At 37.9% G+C, this 19,013-nt stretch overlaps 1 protein-coding gene across 1 annotated transcript; it reads left to right on the top strand.

The window, feature by feature from the left end:
* The first annotated feature begins 682 nt into the window (after window positions 1–682).
* On the top strand, window positions 683–14,094 carry LOC131154915 (uncharacterized). The gene is made up of 15 exons (XM_058107743.1): window positions 683–1,158; window positions 1,288–1,360; window positions 1,485–1,506; window positions 1,604–1,682; window positions 1,828–1,860; window positions 2,504–2,652; window positions 2,816–2,972; window positions 3,919–4,159; window positions 5,971–6,212; window positions 7,243–7,506; window positions 7,612–7,722; window positions 12,765–12,989; window positions 13,086–13,289; window positions 13,391–13,567; window positions 13,676–14,094. Exons 1-15 carry the CDS (start codon window positions 832–834, stop codon window positions 13,874–13,876), a joined length of 2,505 nt encoding a protein of 834 aa, XP_057963726.1. The 5' UTR covers window positions 683–831; the 3' UTR covers window positions 13,877–14,094.
* Window positions 14,095–19,013: the final 4,919 nt, after the last annotated feature.

The following is a 19,013-nucleotide window of genomic DNA, read 5'->3' on the forward strand; positions in this document are numbered from 1 at the left end:
AACATTAATATCACTAGACACTCCTTCATTGCCTGGTTAGCCTCTCCTAATATACTAATTAACCTCGACAAATTGGTTTATTGGGGGCAAAATAGACCATCTATTATGCAAACATGAAAAATACAATGATAAAACAACAAACCTTCTTTCTTTTACTACTAGATTGCTATGAAGATATACTCCATAGCAAAAATAGACCTACGGTTGTAGAATGATTCAAAGAATTGAGAAGTTGAATTGTGAATATTACCTAAGTTCGGTTGCACGGGCACAAAAGAATATTTCAAATTGGTTATAACTTCTTTAATCTAGCACAATTGCAAAATAAATAATACACTCTTATACTCGAGACAACAATTAATCATGAAGTAGTCACCCATTAGATTGTTCTTAATCTACAACTTAAATGTGCTAAAATCAAATTTCTAAAATTTGAGTTCCTAACAAATTAATGGTGCAATAACCATCATTCATCATAAGATTTTTGGCAGATTGTATCTTATTTTGAAAATAAAAATATCTTACTTCTTATTCAATTTTTTTTTTTAAAAAATATTATAATAATAATTAGTCATGGTAATGATTTGGAGCCTCATTCTCATTTCCTAATTTAATATATAACAAATTCATTTACTATGAAAAATGTAAAAAAGATAGACATGGGAAGCGCACCCTGTGGACACAAAACACACCCCGATAGAATTCTAGATCGATCCTATCCCTTTGCTCCTAGGCCACTTGGCTACTTGCAAGCCTCTCCAATTGTCCATTGACTATCGATCCATTTGGCGGCACTGATGCAGCGCCACCGCCCCCTCCGCCGTCCCCAATATGACAACTCATCTCAAGCCTTCACTCTCTTGCTCGCTGCACCACTTTAACCCCAAACTCTTTCCTTTTACACTTCAATATTCTATGCTCAGAAAACTACTCGCTCCCTGTCTCCGTCACTCTCTGAGCCCACAAAGAAAACACCCCTACATTGGCAATTCTTTGCTTTCTCTGCCTTCTCCTGCAACGTCTCCTCGACCCGTCCACACCTTCAAGGTTCTGGCCATGGCTGAACATTCCTCGAAACACATGGCTGCCGCTCACAAGCATACAAATCGCCTAGCAGCCGAGCACAGTCCGTATCTTCTTCAACATGCCCATAACCCCGTGAGTGAAATCCTGATCATTTATTAAAGATTCAATATGCAGGTTTTTTTTTTTGTTTTTTGTTTTTTGTTTTTGTTTTGGTTCGTCCCAAATTTTGTGATTTTAATTTTAACCCATTTTGGTTTGAAGGTTGATTGGTATCCATGGGGTGAGGAAGCATTTGAGGAAGCGCGAAAGAGAGATATGCCCATCTTCTTATCGAGTATGTTCTCACGACTTTATTTATTTATTTATTTTTTAACCCAATTTAAAGTTCCGTAGGGTTGTGATGAACACATGATTAATTTCTGTTTTGCTTTTTTGATGGGGTTCTTTTTCTTATGAAGTCGGCTACAGCACCTGCCATTGGTGAGATCTTTTGCCCCATTTTGGAAGTTGGCTAATTGGTATAAAACATTATAATGCTGAATTTATTGGAAGATTGATTTTTGGAACCATTGATAAGGTGCCATGTCATGGAGGTTGAATCTTTTGAGGATGAGGGGGTTGCTAAGCTGCTGAATGATTGGTTTGTTAGTATCAAGGTGAGTACAATTAGTTGATCACCTTAATGCGCAATAGAGAATTTTCTGAATTCGAATTGTTTCATTTCCTGGCCGGCAAGTTAGCTTCCATTTCCTAAAGAATTGAACTTTTGGAGTATTCTATATTAACATGTTGATCCAACAGGTGGATCGAGAGGAACGACCAGATGTCGATAAGGTAAAGGACTAACATAGTTACATGACTAATGAGCCCATGAAGGTACCTCAATTACCATATTGAGTATATTACCTTGTGCTTGGGAAGCAAGGGTTTCAAGCTTGGATTTCGGTTTTGGAGTTGTGCAAATTGGGACAAAATTGAATAGAAATTATTGAATTTTTCCAAATTCAAGGCTCCAAATCCAAGTTTCCAAACATAGCATGGGAGGTTTTTTTGGGGGATTTTAGAGTTCATTGTTTGTTTCCTTTTGGAAGTTGTTTCCTTGTACGCCTTGATAGAAACATTTTCTGTGCTGTGTAACCATTGTCAACCATTCATTTTCTTGTCTGCATCTGGTGTAGGCTGTGAAGTAGCAGATGTTGGCTGCTAAAATAGAAATACTTTCACATGCCCAATAGATCCCCCATGAGAATGTTGTTTAAAGCTATTGTTAGATTGAGAAGATAGTTCAGCTAAAAAGTCAAGATTGTGTTTCAGTTGTTGAAGTTGAAGTTGCACTAGAATTTTTAGAATCCAAAACAACCTAGAAACGGCAACAGAGATATCTCTATTTAAGTGGAAAAAGTACTTTTCTATTTCAAAAGTTTTCATCAGCTATTGGTGCTGTATTTTGATCAGCAATTCCCTTTTATTTTTCCAGGTATACATGACATTTGTGCAGGCTTTATATGGTGGTGGAGGTTGGCCGCTTAGTGTTTTTCTTTCACCTGATTTGAAGCCTTTGATGGGTGGAACTTACTTTCCCCCAGATGATAAGTATGGAAGACCAGGGTTTAAAACTATACTTGGGTAAAGGAACTTCGGTCCTTATGTTTTTCTAATTTTGGTTGTGAGTAATATTTTCAGTTTAATTAAGAAACATTGTGCGTTGATTGATGTACCTTAAAGTCATGAATATGGATATCTTTTCTTTATGTTTCTCTTGCCACTCATATATTTTTTGTTGATTCAGAAAGGTGAAGGGTGCTTGGGAAAATAACAGAGACATGCTTGTCAAGAGTGGGGCCTTTGCTATCGAGCAACTGTCAGAAGCATTATCTGTTAGTGCGAGCACAAAGAAATTGCCAGATGGGATTCCAAAAAATGCATTGCGTCTATGTGCAGAGCAGGTAAAATTTTGCTACATTGAGGACAGCTGGCAAATTCTTTATCATGCGCTGCATCTATTAAATAGTGAATCAATGGAAGTTGATCATCTTGAGATATTCTTAGTTATAGGGCTTGATTTTCTCAACTGTGGTACTTTTCCAGAATGCCTTATTGAGCTTTAAAAATTGTCTGATTTCTTTGTTGGTTAAGAGAGGAGTCCTCGTTAATGTTAGTACTTTGGGACCTTTGCTTTTTTCTAAGTGCCTTCTTGCGCTCGCAAAAGATTAGCTTTGACAATCTATGCATGAGAGTTGATCTTTGAATCTCATGTCCAAAATTTAATTTTCAGAGCTTGATATTATTATTGTAACATCAATCCTTCATACATTTACATTCTTTTATCCAACCGTTTGTGGATTTTATATACTCTTAAACATTTGGTTTCCCCATGTTGGTTCTCTTTTCTAAATTTCCTTGTCTCAATTTGTTGCAACAAAAGGTATTGACTTTGTATTTTCAAGTGGGAACTGGGAATCATCTCCCAAATGGTAAGATCCTCAATTGCTGCTGGGTGGTGGATTGTGGCTCAATGATTGATATTTTGTGACAAAGTTATCATCTCATCTTATCTTTCATCTTATTGCTTTGATGTTTCTTTGGAACATGTAAGGATCTTTTCTTGCTCAAGTCTTTCACATGGTACTCATGAAGTTTCCTTTTGCTGATGGGTTCTCATTTCTCTAACTCCATGGGCATTCACATAAATTTTTCTGTGTTTGTAGAACCTTCTATCTTAATTTGGTTGTTTTGTCCTGCCATTCTTTTGCCATGTGGAATGGCTATATCTTTAGAAATTAGGAGGAAGCCTGTTCTTATATCCATGTTTAAGAGGCAAAAAATAAGTAGTGGATTTCTGAAAGTATTTTTTCACATGCTCATTCTAATTTTCTTTTATTTTCCTTATAGCTGGCTCAAAGCTATGATCCCGTTTCTGGTGGATTTGGCTCAGCCCCAAAGTTTCCAAGACCAGTTGAGATTCAACTCATGCTTTATCAATCCAAAAAATTGGAAGAAATAGGGAATTTGAGTGAAGCAAAAAAAGGTTTGGAAATGGTGCTTTTTAGCTTGCAGTGCATGGCAAAAGGGGGCATCCATGATCACATTGGAGGCGGATTTCACAGATATAGTGTGGATGAATGCTGGCATGGTCAGTTTCTTCAGAAAAAAAATAGTCATTTGCTTTGAAATTCACTTTCTGAGATGCAGGCTCATTCATGCAATGTCAGTGCATATTATAGTTATTGAACAGCTCAAGTGAGTGTATGACTTATAATTACATTGGCTTAGCTTTGTAGAAGAAAATTGTCCCTGGTTGATAGTTTTAAATATACAAATTATGGGAGCTAATTGGGTTATCATTTCATCATAGTGTGGGGCTTCATGCGTCTTTGTTAAATTATGAACAACCATTTTGTTCTTTGCTCATGCTTTTAATTATTAATGGAGGAACTGTTTTTTATGAGAGTAAATGCTTCCAATACTAAGATGGAGCATAGAAAGTTGTTACTAACTTAAACAAAGTGATTGTATGTCTTTATGTAGCACCTGCAGGGATTTGAGATGTGGCAAGATGTAGAAATTCCAACGTGGAAATTCTGGGGAAACAGATGTGGGATAGTTAAGTGCATGGCAATATCCATGTACATTTGGGGCAAGTGTGGGTAGGCTTGGATTGATTTTAGCTGTAAAATGAACTCAAGCCAGCCTTTTTGGGTTTGGGATAGTTGCAAACTGTTACTGAACTCTTAATCCCACCAAATCAGAAACCATCAGTTAACAGTTTTGAGTTGGTTAAGGTAACTGGTTTAAACATAAAAAATGACCTTAAAAAATTGATTTTTATGTATGAAATTTCACAAATAGAGCAAACAAATGCATGATTGAAATTTGAAATGCTCCTTCTTAAGATGGTTATACAAATATATGAAACATACTGCAACGTACAATTTCTCATTAAATATCAACCTTAGAGATTAGAACGTCAAGGATAACCCTTAAAAGTTTTTGGGAAAAAACATGTTCAAACTACGTCTCCAAAAGTTAGTAATCATATAGGTAAAACAACCAAATGGGCAAAGTTGCAAATGAATTTCATATTCCTTATGTATTGGCCAATTGAATTATAGCATGTAGTTATACTATATTACTGTTCTTAAATACATAAAAAAAATTAAGATATGTGTATGTGCATGCATATGCGTGTGTGGCGGTTTGGTCTTTGTTTGCTTATTTGAGTTTGGTTTTCCACATTTTGCCAAATTGTAACTCAAACCAGCCCTTCAGCAGTTTGGTGATTTGGTTTGGTTTTCCACATTTGCCAAATTGCTACCCAAATAAAACTGTCAGTTTGGCTAAATTTTCAAACAGTAACCAACTAAACCTTTAAACCTAAGAAAACTGACCTGAAGTGGTCTTTTTAGCCAGTTTTGGCTATTTAATAATGCTCAACCCTAGTGTATACATTAGTTTGAGGGTATTGGGGGCTTGATATAAATATATAACATGCAATATGCATAAAGTTGGATCAGTTCTTCTAAAATGGTGCAGGTCTTATGTGCTACTCCTGAGTATAAACATATATGTAGTTATCCACATGAATCTTCTCTGCGTATTAGTCCTTTGTTCCCTCCATCTAGTTGCCTTGTGGCATTTGCTCAACTTAGGAAGCTGATCATTATTACACAATCGACAGCTCATCCTGTAAATGTGAAGGATACAGCAGCCTCATGTCTTAATACTCTGATTATACTTTGTTTATAGTCCCAAGCATTCAATTTCTGTTCTTTGGGTTATATATTATGGATAGTTCTTCATTTTTTGTCTTGGATGAAGGACTTTCCCCTGTAATTCCTTCCTGCTCCCTTCTCTACTCTTCCCTTTTTCCTTTTGCAGTTTCTTTTGGTTGTTCCTGTCATGCTAGATATATTGAACTTCGACTTCTTTCTTGGCTTCTTGCAGTTCCACATTTCGAGAAAATGTTGTATGATCAGGGACAGCTTACCAATGTTTATTTAGATGCCTTTTCCATTACAAAAGATGTCTTCTTTTCATGTATAGCTCGGGATATACTTGACTATTTGCGGAGCCATATGATTGGACAGAAAGGTGAAATCTTTTCTGCAGAGGATGCTGACAGTGCTGAATTTCAAGGTGCGAAACAAAAGAAGGAAGGAGCTTTCTACATATGGACCAGTAAAGAGGTTGTTTATTTGCGTGGTTTAATCCGTTTCGGTTCCATTTTATCATTTCCAGTTTTTGTTCACATTGTCTTATAAACTTGATTTTCATATGATGCACATCTTGGTTCTAGAATGTCGATCGAAGTTCAAATTTGATGCATTTATAATTTTCATGTATAAATTAAAGAGAATATGGTCTCAGACCTGTCAGCCTGGTATTATTGTTCATTGAGTTATTCGAATATGTTCTGTGATGATATGCGCATACAAACTCAGGTAGATCTCTATCTTTCTCTATGTTTCTGTATATTTGAAGTATCACACTTTATTTGTCTGTCTTGTACCTACAATGTCCACCTTTTGGTTTAAAAAAGTATGCTCTTTTTCTGGCATGCTGTGATGGGTCTTTGTGTATTTTTCTAGCAGATCACTTGAGCTATGCTGCTCTTAATCATTTGTAAGACCCTTGTAAAGTTTGGTCTTCCTGATTAGTTCATGTGGTTATCTGTTAAGAGTTGATGAAAATTCTATCTTGTCTTTTAAGTTTTAATGGTGCAGCTGACCTGAAGTATTTAGGTAATTCTTTGTCGAGAAGCTGCTAAAAACTAAATATCATGGCAAACTTTTTTTGGAAAAAGAATTGATTCTTTCTGTGGACTTTTTCTGATCCCGTTGGTAAATCTAAATTTTTGTTAGCAAAGGCCCTTATTAATGTAGCTGATATAAATTAGCTAGTTGAATCCATTTCTCTTTACCATTTTTCACCTGCAGGAGGTGGAGGGGTGGGGGAGGGCACTCTGTCGTGTTCCTGATAAAATTTCTGTTATGTCAGTTTTGAAGCTTCCTCATGATATTTGTCATACTTTTATGAAGCTTTCTCATGGAAAATGTTTGGAAATTTGTCATATTATTGTGTTCTGCTGATTCAGCCATTCAGGAGTGCTAAATCTCTTGTAAAACTAAACTGTGTAACTGATTTTTGCTTATTTTTACAGTTTCTAGTTGGATATTCTAACATATCCCTCTTTTTTATTATTATTTTTATTTTAAGGTTGAGGACATACTTGGGGAGCATGCAAATCTCTTAAAGGATCATTATTATATAAAACCTTTGGGGAACTGTGACCTTTCTAGGATGAGTGACCCTCACAATGAGTTCAAGGGGAAAAATGTGCTTATAGAGAGAAATGATTCTTCTGCAATGGCATCAAAAGTTGGCATGCCTCTTGATAAATATCTTGAGATTCTGGGTACATGTAGGAAAAAGCTTTTTGAAGTGCGATTAGGTCGACCTAGACCACATTTGGATGATAAGGTATCTTCTGTTAAAAAAGAAAGTAGTTCAAAAGCTTATTACATAATGCTGAAAAGCATTTGTCTTACTTTGCATGCACATTTTTAACATATAGGTGCTTGCTAGGTAATTGTATCATGGAATGGACTTGCAATTTCATCGTTTGCACGGGCTTCTAAAATACTCAAGGGTGAAGTTGGGGGAATCAAATTCAACTTCCCTGTTGTCGGCTGCAATGTAAGATCTTTACACGTTTTAGTGTTTGCATTGGTAATATAGAATGCCTACCTCCCAATTCAATTATTATTTCAGGCTACAATTAGGTTCAAAGATCCATCTACTTTGAATGCATTTGAATTTTCTTTATTTTTTCCATTTGGAAAATTTGCTCATCAAAATTGATTTTGTAGATTATATGGTCATTGATTGTCCAATTCTTTCACTCAATATATACTTGAAGGGGCTCATTTATTGTGGGACTAGATTTATTTAGCTTGGAGCAGTGTTTGACGAGGGGATATTGTTGTAATAATGGATTGGATATAGGATGCACAGCGGAATAAAAACGCAACAAGCAAATCAAACTCAACTAGAAAACATGAAATAACAAGCACAACAACAAGATATACGTGGTTCAGCAAAGCCTACATCCACGGAAGCAGTTGGCACAAAAATTTCACTAAGAAATTTGAGAATACACAATACACTTCACAAAGATCTCTCTCATGTCTCACAATACCCTCAAATAAGGATAAATAGACATTCCTTCGGAGGTTTCCCTCAAATTACCCAATCACCCCAACGCTCATAATTAAAATTTAAATTTTTTCTCGCAGCCCAGGCGCACTCGTTGACGAGAATAGGGGATTCGTCGACGAGTCAAAGAAGCCCAATCGTCGGCGAGTCTATCCTTTCTTTGGTGAGTCTTTAACTATGAGATTTTCAGGCTCTCGGTATCTACTCGTCGACGAGTCTTCTGCTGGGAATACAAGAAGACTTCTCACACATGTTTTTCTTCCTTTGTTTGTGATCCCACTAAGTATAAGAGTCACTTACAAATATAACAATCTCCTCCTTGGCGATTATATGCCTCTTAGGAGAACCCAAAAAAACATGACTGATTCTTGAACTTGAAACGCTCGATTGGGACCGCCTCTCTTCTAGCATTTAGAGACATGCACCAAGTCCAAGCAACACCGCTTGAACTTGCCGATGGCAGCTTCAGCTTCTATCATCAACTCCGAAACAGTTGTAGATTTAACACCCGAAGACTTCACCCTAGGCTTCCAATAAGACCTTCTCACAATAATAATCACGAAAGCTGCCACAAGTCTTATATCACTAAAGCCCCCTGCATAGTCTTCAACAAAACTAACAACTGACGGTCCACTCTATTGTCTGCTGAAATACTCCTTTACACAATCATGAAGGACCTTTGACATATCCAAGACATCACAGCCCGCCCTTGGGTACCGAACGATAGACATTTCATAATGATTCTCCATAGAACCTCCCTGAGACGGCAAACAAAGTCTCCTTGTGGTTCCGTCCACAAAGCCACCTTGAGATTACACCAATCTATCTGCAACTTTGTTGATGCGAATCAGAAAACCAAGACCCATCTTGGCCGTACCTTACACATACATGTCAAAAAATTTCAGCAGAGTTCCCAACTGATTAGCCTCAGTTAAAGCATTTATAGCCAATAACATGTCATTCACATACAACAGATACATCACTTCATACATCATTATCATCCTCTTGCCAACTGGAAGCCTCACCAATTTATACCTGAATGGTGGCTTGATAGTGCACATGGCCCCACCGTGATTCTACTGGTCTCCCAAGCTGAAACTCCCTGCAATATGACCAATGTCAACTTTGCCCTGAGTCTGTTGCTCCACTTGCATCACATGCCCATTCATACCATGATACTGTTGACCCGAGATGGAACTCCCCACATTTCTGCCTCAAGTCCCTAACTCTACCTGAATAACATGATTGCTGCTACTACAGTTTTCTGGCATTTGTTTTTCTTCCTTTACCTGAGTACGTTGTCCCATGACTTTAACAACAAAAGTCATGTCCTCGATTACCCCTTTGTTTGCTAGAGGATCACTCAGCTTGCACCCACCTTTCTTATAACTCAGAAAGATGTACTGTTCAGACATAACACCAAGCCTAGATCCTCCATCACTAGAATAGTGCACCAATGGACTTCCACTCATAACCGAGTAATTTACCGCAAAACATGCTCACAATTCACTTGCAACTTTCCTATCTAGCGATACCTTTGGCGATCGGCCACACGAGAAATGCGCCATACTCATTGACTTCACCAAGAAGTAACTTGCAAGCCCTTTGCCCTGCTTATAAAACTCCTTGAACAAAATCAGCGTATTCAGTCCCAAAGATTGACACGAGGATTTCTCCCCTGGTCTGGTACTCCACTTCAACCACAACACCTCAACATCAGGCTCGTGCCACATGAGATAGACCAAGACCTTCCATGATACATTCACGAAAAACATGTCTTATCCTTTGATGCTATCATCATCGGTCCCCAAACATCTGAATATATGTAGTCATCCATATGCTTCAACTGCATATGCCACAAAGTATCTGATTCAGATTCAACAGTTGTAGCTCCACCTACAATGGTAATACCCTGCAGTATATAGATATTTTCCGCTATCTTTTCTCCTTTCATCACTATCGAGTTGCCTTTATACACTTTCATTTCTCCTTTTTTCAGACTTGTAACAAAATCCATTACAGTCTAAAATACCTAATGAAATAACATTTTTTCCTAGACCCTCAACATGCCTTACATCACGCATGGTTCTTACAACACCATCATGCATTTTGATTTTGATATTTCCAATACCAAGTATTTTGCATGAAATATTATTTCCCATCAAAACACTACCAGTATTGACTGACCTATAGGTGTCAAACCATTTTCTATTTGTTGTCATGTGATAAGAGCATCCATTATCAAGGATCCAAGAATCATCCGTGAGGCACTCCGAATCTGATGAAATACATAGCATATCTCCATTACTACACTCTAAATCTTCTTCCACTATATTTGCAGATTTTGACGGACCATATTGATTTTCAGAATTCCCTTTCTTCCACTCCGGACATTTCGGTCTTATGTGCCCAATTTTACCGCATTAAAAAAATTTCACGTCCTTCTTTCCAGACTGCAAACGAGATTTGCTTTGGGACTTACGTCTCCCATATTCTTGATTACTTTTCACAAGAAGTCCTTCACTCATTTTTTTTTGACAAAAAACAAGCAATGCACTTGTCACTTCTTCCAAATTCAGGCTATCCTTGCCCCATGTAAGAGTTGTAACCAAATTCTCATAAGTTTGAGACGTAGGTAGGGAATTTAATAGCATCATTGCTTTGTCTTCCTCGAATTTTACATCAAAACGTGCCAAATCACTCACAATTTGATTGAAAGTGTTGATATGTTGGTTCAAATCTGAACCCTCAACCATCTTAAGCCAATACAACCTTTGCTTGAGAAAAAGTTTATTCGACAAGGATTTAGACATATACTGACTTTCTAACTTTCGTCACACAACTGCTGGAGAATCTTCCTCCATCACATGATAGAGAACTTCATCGGCCAAATACAAGCGTATTGTAGAAACGGCCTTTGCTTCCAATTCTCCCCATGTTGCCTCATCCATTCCAACCGTTTGAACGCTTAGTAGAGCCTTAGTCATTCCTTGTTGCACAAGTATATCCTTCACTCTCCTCTGCTATAAACCAAAGTTCCCGGTTCCATCAAATTTGACAAAGTCAAATCTTGCAGAAGATGATCCTGAAGCCATATCAACAATCACTCTGATACCAATGTGTTGTAATAATGGATTGGATATAGGATGCACGACGGAATAAAAACGCAACAAGAAGATCAAACTCAACCAGAAAACATGAAATAACAAACACAACAACAAGATATACGTGGTTCGGCAAAGCCTACATCCATGGAAGCAATCGACACTAAAATTTCACTAAGAAATTTGAGAATACACAATACACTTCACAAAGATCTCTCTCATGTTTCATAATACCCTCAGATAGGGATAAATAGACATTCTTTCAGAGGTTTCCCTCCAATTACCCAACCACCCCAATGTTCAAATTCAAAATTTAAATTTCTTCTCGCAGCCCAAGCACACTCGTTGACAAGAACAGGAGATTCATCGACGAGTCAAAGAAGCCCAATCGTTGACGAGTCTATCCTTTCGTCGACGAGTCTTTAACTTTGAGATTTTCAGGCTCTTGGTATCTACTCGTCGACGAGCACAGAGCACTCGTTGACGAGTCTTCTACTGCCAGCACAAGAAGACTTCTCTCACATATTTTTCTTCCTTTGTTTGTAATCCCACTAAGTATAAGAGCCACACCAAAATATAACTTATATGTACACTATCTAAGTAATTCTTAGAACTCTCTTCAAATAAATGATTGCATAACTAAAAATTTGGCTGTCCAATTATTCACTAAGCATAGTCTAAAAGGAGTCATTGCAGGACTATACTCATTTAGCTCAGAGAGGTTCACTGCTGATTGGGATTAATATTCTCTTCAGTAATTATTGAATTCTCTTAAAAAATTGAATCCATAAAACCTTTGGATTCATTTATTTGTTGAATTCAGCTGATTTGGTTTTCTGCTGCATTCATTGCATTGTGATTTAAGTCTTTACTGCTTGCACTCAAAACTATTACTGTTCTTTTTTTTTTTGGTTCCAAGACTTCCAACTTAACAAGGTTTGTGTAGTTCATGGAATCTAGGTCTGAGCATGAAGTACAGAATTGGTAAAAATTACCTGTACTGTCCATATGAAACTGTCGCCAGATTAGTTGGGAAAATTTAGGCTCTAATATTTCGGGTGTAGTTAGTTGAGAAAATTCAGCTTCAAATATGTGGACCAAGCCCAAGTGCAGTCAAGAAAGACAGTTGGTCTGACTAGTCTAAGTATATGACCATTGCATTTTTATCCTAGGGCTCTACTTGGTGGACCCTTTTCTCCTGAAGGCATTATTGGGTTAATCAAAGATGGTATTGTTCTGGTGGTTGTTCCACTCTAATATGCTTGGTTTTCACATTTATTATGTCAGCCTAATCAAAACTACAAAAATTTGCAATTTAGTCGACCACTGGCAATTGGGGCTAAAAGACCATTAGCTCATGTATTTTACATCATGTTTACACTTATTTATCTATTGAAAATTATGTATCACAATTTCCAGCCTGAGGAGTACATGGAAGTTGCTGAAAAGGCAGCCTCTTTTATTAGGAGACAACTTTATGATGAAGAGACTCGTAGGCTACAACACAGCTATAGGAAAGGCCCATCGAAAGCACCTGGATTTTTAGATGATTATGCCTTTCTTATTTCGGGGTTGCTGGATCTTTATGAGTTTGGTGGCGGGATCAGTTGGCTTCAGTGGGCAGCTGACTTGCAAGACACCCAGGCATGAATTTCAGTTTCTGTGCTCCCGACCTGTCATGATAACATAATTTACTATGTTTTTCTAATTATTCCAAATTCTTCAAAAATTTCTTTCCAGGATGAATTGTTTCTTGATAGAGAGGGAGGTGGCTATTTTAATACCCCAGGGGAAGATCCTTCTGTTCTCCTTCGTGTGAAAGAGGATCACGATGGGGCTGAGCCATCAGGAAACTCAGTTTCTGCTATCAATCTTGTGAGGTTGGCCTCCATGGTTTCTGGAAGTAGGTTTGATCAATACAGGAAAAACGCAGAGCATCTTCTGGTAATGCCCTCTTCCAGCCTCAAAAGTTTTGTATGTCAAATTTAGTTTAGTTTTGGAGGTACTAAAAACTTCTGCTGTGGTGTTAATCCATGGATTTGCAGGCAGTTTTTGAGACCAGATTGAAAGATATGGCAATGGCTGTGCCCTTAATGTGTTGCGCTGCAGACATGCTTTCTGTCCCATCCCGGAAGCAAGTTGTCTTGGTTGGCCGCAAGACTTCTGTAGATTTTTCAGACATGATGGCTGCAGCTCATGCATCATATGATCCTAACAGAACTGTCAGTGCTTAAGACTGCCAACTCTATCATTCCACATATTCCCTTTTCTAGTATTATTTTACTCATGACATGCTCTGGTCATATTTCTTCTGTGGAAATTAATGGCAGGTAATTCACATAGATCCCACCAACACAGAAGAACTAGAATTTTGGGAGGAGAAGAATAGCAATGTTGCCCTTATGGCAAAGAATAATTTCACTGCAGATGCAGCCGTGGCTCTAGTCTGCCAAAACTTCACCTGCAGCCCGCCTGCAACTGACCCCAGCTCTCTCCAGTCTATGCTGTCTCAGAAACTTACCTCTGCATAGATATATGGATCTGAAATTTGTGTCCAGTCTATAGATAGAATGCCTGCTTCAGTATGAGATAGAATGCTATGTTGAACACCTTCAAACACATTTAGGTTAGCTGTAGTGTGTATATCTTTGGGCTGAGCTAACTGGTGTTTTCCAGAGAGGGATGGCATGCTATTTGTATGTTCTTGTACTCTTTAGTTGGAATAAATGTTTGGTTTCAATTTGGGTAATGCCTTCTGCTAAATGCATTTTACAGGGATCCGCATAGCCCTTCTTTGTGAATGAAGATGAGTCCAATTGGATAATTCATAATTAGCATTCTCTGTGGGCCAAATGCTTTTGCATTTCTTCTCTCTTTTTCCTTGAAGAAAAAAAAAAAAATACTATTTGGTTAGCTAGATGTTCTTGTATAGTTGATCCAAATATCTATGGAGCTTTGCAGTAAAGGCTTGGCTACTAGTTGTTGTTAGGGTTCCGGTTATGTTTTTATCTTTTGTTTTGTTTTTGTTTTTTTTTTTTTTTTTTCATTAGTTTATTTTTGTTTTATTTGTTTATTTATTTATTGGGGTTTTGATGCGGTTGTTGGAAGGAAAGTTAAGAAGATACTTGTAGTTTATAAATTGTTCCAAAATTCAATTTTAAAAGTGAAACTTCAACAAATATGTGCTCTGTTCCTTGGGTTTTGCTTGGTGTTAGACAACTTATTTATTTATTTATTTATTCATAAATGTAAATTATATTGATCAAAAGGATATGTATAGAAATAACTCTGGGCATATCGACTTTAGCTCCAATTAACAAAGTTACACAAAACTTGGGCATTCCCAGGGGTTCAAAGACTAGTCCAAACAATAAGCATCAAACAAGGAAAACACCAAGTATAAAAAACAATCAAAGTTGGGCATATCTAGTGAAAAATTGTCATCAAAAGAAGTCAAAATCGTAGACGGAAATAGCAGCAAGTCAATCCAGAAATCAAGGAGGTCGAGACCCCTTGTTCCTTTTCTTACTCTTAGCAGGCTTAATACCATCCTCCTGCACCTTTTCCTTCTCTTTGCCCGATTGGCCACCATCTTCTTGGTTTATGCCACTTGGTATAAGGGAAGCTTTTCCTTTATCTTTTGTCTTTACAGCTTCATCCATACCATGTGTGGATGAAGAAGCTTTGGCCTTGACAGTTTCCTTACTCCCTGCAGTGTTTGAACCACCATTAGAGCTTTTACTTTTTTTACTTTCTTCCACCACCTTCAAGGGGTTGTCGTCCAATCCCTCATTTGTGATAGGCTGAGCACCATCCATTCCTTTTTTCTGATTGCCTTTCTTCAGTTCTTTGCCTTTCTTAATTTTACAGTTTCTCTAAACATGGCCAAGAGTTTTACAAAAACAACAAAACTTAGGTACATTCTCATAGGTAACCTCCTGAATGATTGATATACCATTAGGAAGGCGGACCATCACACTATTCTTTTGTTCTTTTGCAACATCAATCTCAATCAAAGCTCTAGCGTAGGAAATTTGTTCTCTATCGGTAGTCAGTTTATCTGCATACACAAGTCTTCCTAAAATGGAGCATATCTTCCCTAGTGCATTCAAAGTCCAAAGCTCAAGAGGGAGATTTCTCATATGGATCCAAACTAGAAATATGCTCAAGTTCTCATTATTAAACTGAAAAATGTCGGGCATCCTTTTAAGCAACAAAGGGCGGCCATAGGCAAGATAGGACCCCCTTGCAGCACCTAGAACATGTCCTCTTATTAAACTTGAAGATAATCCAGCCACTCTCATGGTAGAAAATCTCAGCCTTAGCATACCAAGATTCAACAATCATATTAAGAGAAACTTTGCCTGAAAATTTACTTGTAAAATAGCCCGCCAAGCAATGTTTCCACTTCTCATCAGTATCAACAATGTCCTCCTCTATAACAATAGCAACTTCATCCTCATAATCAAAGGTTGGAAGTGCACCACAACTTTGTTGGTGTCCATTTTTAGCAAACAACTCAATCCACACCACTTTCTTGTTCCCTTTCATGAAGAAACCATCTTCAAGATCCTTTATGGCATTTTTTCGAATAGTTGGATCACTAGCACGTGCTATGCCCTTTGCAGCATTTGTTCTAACACCTGGAGTGTCCTTTGTAGCATCCCCTGCTGTGCCTTTTGCAGATTGCACAACGATAGTATCCTTTGCAACAAGAATGTCTTTTGAGACATTTGTTTGAACACCATCCCTACTGTTGTTGCCCTTTCCAATAGAAACAACTGTTGGGAGAGATATCAACAAACAATCACAGCGGAATAATTCTTCTTCCTATATGCAAGCAAACATAGTGTATCTCTACTTTTATACGTGCAGAAAATAATAATAAAAATAATCAATCACACCAAGCCACAAGAACACAATCAATTTTTTACGTGGAAAACTTCCCCAGTGTGAGGAAGAAAAATCACGGGACCTAATCCAATTGCAATCTCCACTATCAATCAAATAATGGGTACACAAAGGTCTTCTCTAATCGCAATTAGAGGTTACAAATATATCTCATCAAGATATCATCAATCTTGGCAAACACAAAGAGGATTAGAGAGAATGTACCAAATTCGCGGTTACTGTTCATGGGAAAAAATCCCAACTACCAAGCTCAAAATCCGATCTACACAGTTCATATTGTAGCTCCTTGAGTCGTGAACCTCTCCCCAAATATCAGCTTGATCGAACCACAGACGAAGCAGGATCGGAGTCTTGATGAAATCTGGGCAGCATGAGAAAAATCACGTTTTTTTCTCTTTCTTTTTGAGGAGTGATGGCTCCTCCCTTCTCCCCTCTCTTTTAATAACTTCCTTTAGGTTTTCACACTAAAAGGGCTGGGCTTTGGGCTTTTAATAAAGCCCACTTGGACTTTCCTCCACATGGAAGGAAATAACCCAGCAAATCTCCCCCTTTCCAACTATATGGAGGGAATCGCCATCCCGGCGATCGAACAACAAACTTCAAGCTTCTCCCTTGGTAGTGTCTTTGTCAACATATCAGAACCATTATCATCAGTGTGAACCTTCTCAAGTTCCAATAATTTATCATTCAACGCATCTCTGATCCAATGGTATTGTACATCAATGTATTTTGATCTTGCATGGAAACTGGAATTCTTAGTAAGAAGAATAGCACTCTGGCTATCACAAAACAACACATACCTCTGCTATTCGAAACCAAGTTCTCTCAAGAATTTCTTTGCTCATAGCAACTCTTTAGTTGCTTCCATTGCTACAATAAACTCTGCCTCTGTTGTAGAAAGAACAATGCACTTCTGAAGTCTCGATTGCCAAGCTATAGCCCCACCTGCAAAAGTTATTAAATTGCCCGAAGTAGACTTACGAGTATCCACATCCCTAGCCATATTTGCATCTGTGTAGCCAACTAACAATAGTTGTCCATTTCCCAAACCAAGTCTCAAACTAGAAGTGCCTCGAAGATACCTCATAATCCACTTCATTGCATTCTAGTGCTCTCTTCCCGGATTTGACAAGAATTGGCTAACTACACCAACTGCATAGGCTATATCTGGTCTTGTGCAAACCATTGCATACATCAAACTTCCTACTGCTGAGGCGTAAGGAACTCTTTCCATGTCTTCCTTTTCCTTATCTATAGAAGGACATTGCTTTGTACTTAGTATGAAGTGGGTAGCAAGAGCAGAGCTAACCACTTTAGCTTTGTCCATATTGAACCTCTCAAACACTTTCTCAATGTACTTCTGTGAAAAATATAAGTTCTTGGCACTCCTATCACAACTAATTCTTATGCCAAGAATTTTCTTTGCTGGCCCCAAATCCTTCATAACAAATGACTTACTCAATTGCTTCTTCAATTGGTCAATCCTTGAAGCATTCCTACCAACAATCAGCATGTCATCCACATAAAGCAGTAAGAAAATAAAATCATCATCATAGAATTTTTGAACAAATACACAGTGATTTAAAGTTGTCTTCTTATAGCCTTGCTCCCCCATAACAGACTCAAACTTCTAATACCATTGTTTCGGTACTTGTTTCCAACCATATAGGCTTTTCTTCAGCTTGCACACATAATCCTCTTTCCTTTCACTCTGAAACCCTCTAGCTGCTTCATATAAATCTCTTCCTCCAAATCACCATGAAGGAAGACAATTTTCACATCCATTTGCTCAACTTCCAAGTCAAGACTAGCTGCTAAGCTGAGTACTGTACGAATTGACGACATTTTTACAATTGGAGAGAAAATCTCATCAAAATCAATACATTTTCTCTGACCGAACCCTTTTACAACCAATCTAGCTTTGTATTGTGGCCGTGAAGAGAACTCATTTAGCTTCTTCTTGTAAATCCACTTGTTCTCCAAAGCTTTTTTTCCTTTAGGCAGCTTCACTAACTCAAAGGTGTGGTTATCATACAATGATTGCATCTCATCTTGCATGGCCTCAACCCACTCTGTCTTGTGTTCACCTTCCATGGCTTCTGAAAAACACTGGGGCTCTCCCCCGTCAATCAATAACACATATTGTTCTGCTGAATACTGAGTGGAAGGATGTCGGTCTCTCGCTGACCTCCTGGATGGAATCTCTGGCACTGTCAACTACTCATCAGTCTCAACATCTCCCTGAACTTGTAAGGGAACATCCACATCACCTATACCCTGGTGGTCATCCTGAACATCATTTTCAACTTGAGAAGAAAAATTCTTCAAAGGAACTGGATCCACATCAATCAAACTGTCACCCTGGCGAGACATAGATTTCTCTGCCTTCTCAATATCCTGAATCATCTGATCTTCTACACACACGACATCTCTACTTCTCACAATTTTCTTCTCAACTGGATCATAAAGCTTGTATCCAAACTCATCTTGACCGTAGCCAAGGAATATACAATGTCGCATTTTTTCATCAAGTTTTGACCTTTCATCTTTTGGAATATGCATAAATGCTTTGCACAAAAAAACACGCAGGTGATTATAGGAAACATCCTTACCTGTCCAAACTCGGTCTGGCACATCAAACTGTAGAGAAACACAGGGTGTAAGATTCAACACATGAACAACAATGCTCAATGCCTCCCTTTAAAAGGATTTTGGCAACCGGGCTTGTGAAAGCAAACATCTCACTCTCTCAACCAG

Source organism: Malania oleifera, chromosome 5 (genome assembly GCF_029873635.1).
Source record: "Malania oleifera isolate guangnan ecotype guangnan chromosome 5, ASM2987363v1, whole genome shotgun sequence".
Taxonomy (NCBI): Eukaryota; Viridiplantae; Streptophyta; class Magnoliopsida; order Santalales; family Ximeniaceae; genus Malania; species Malania oleifera.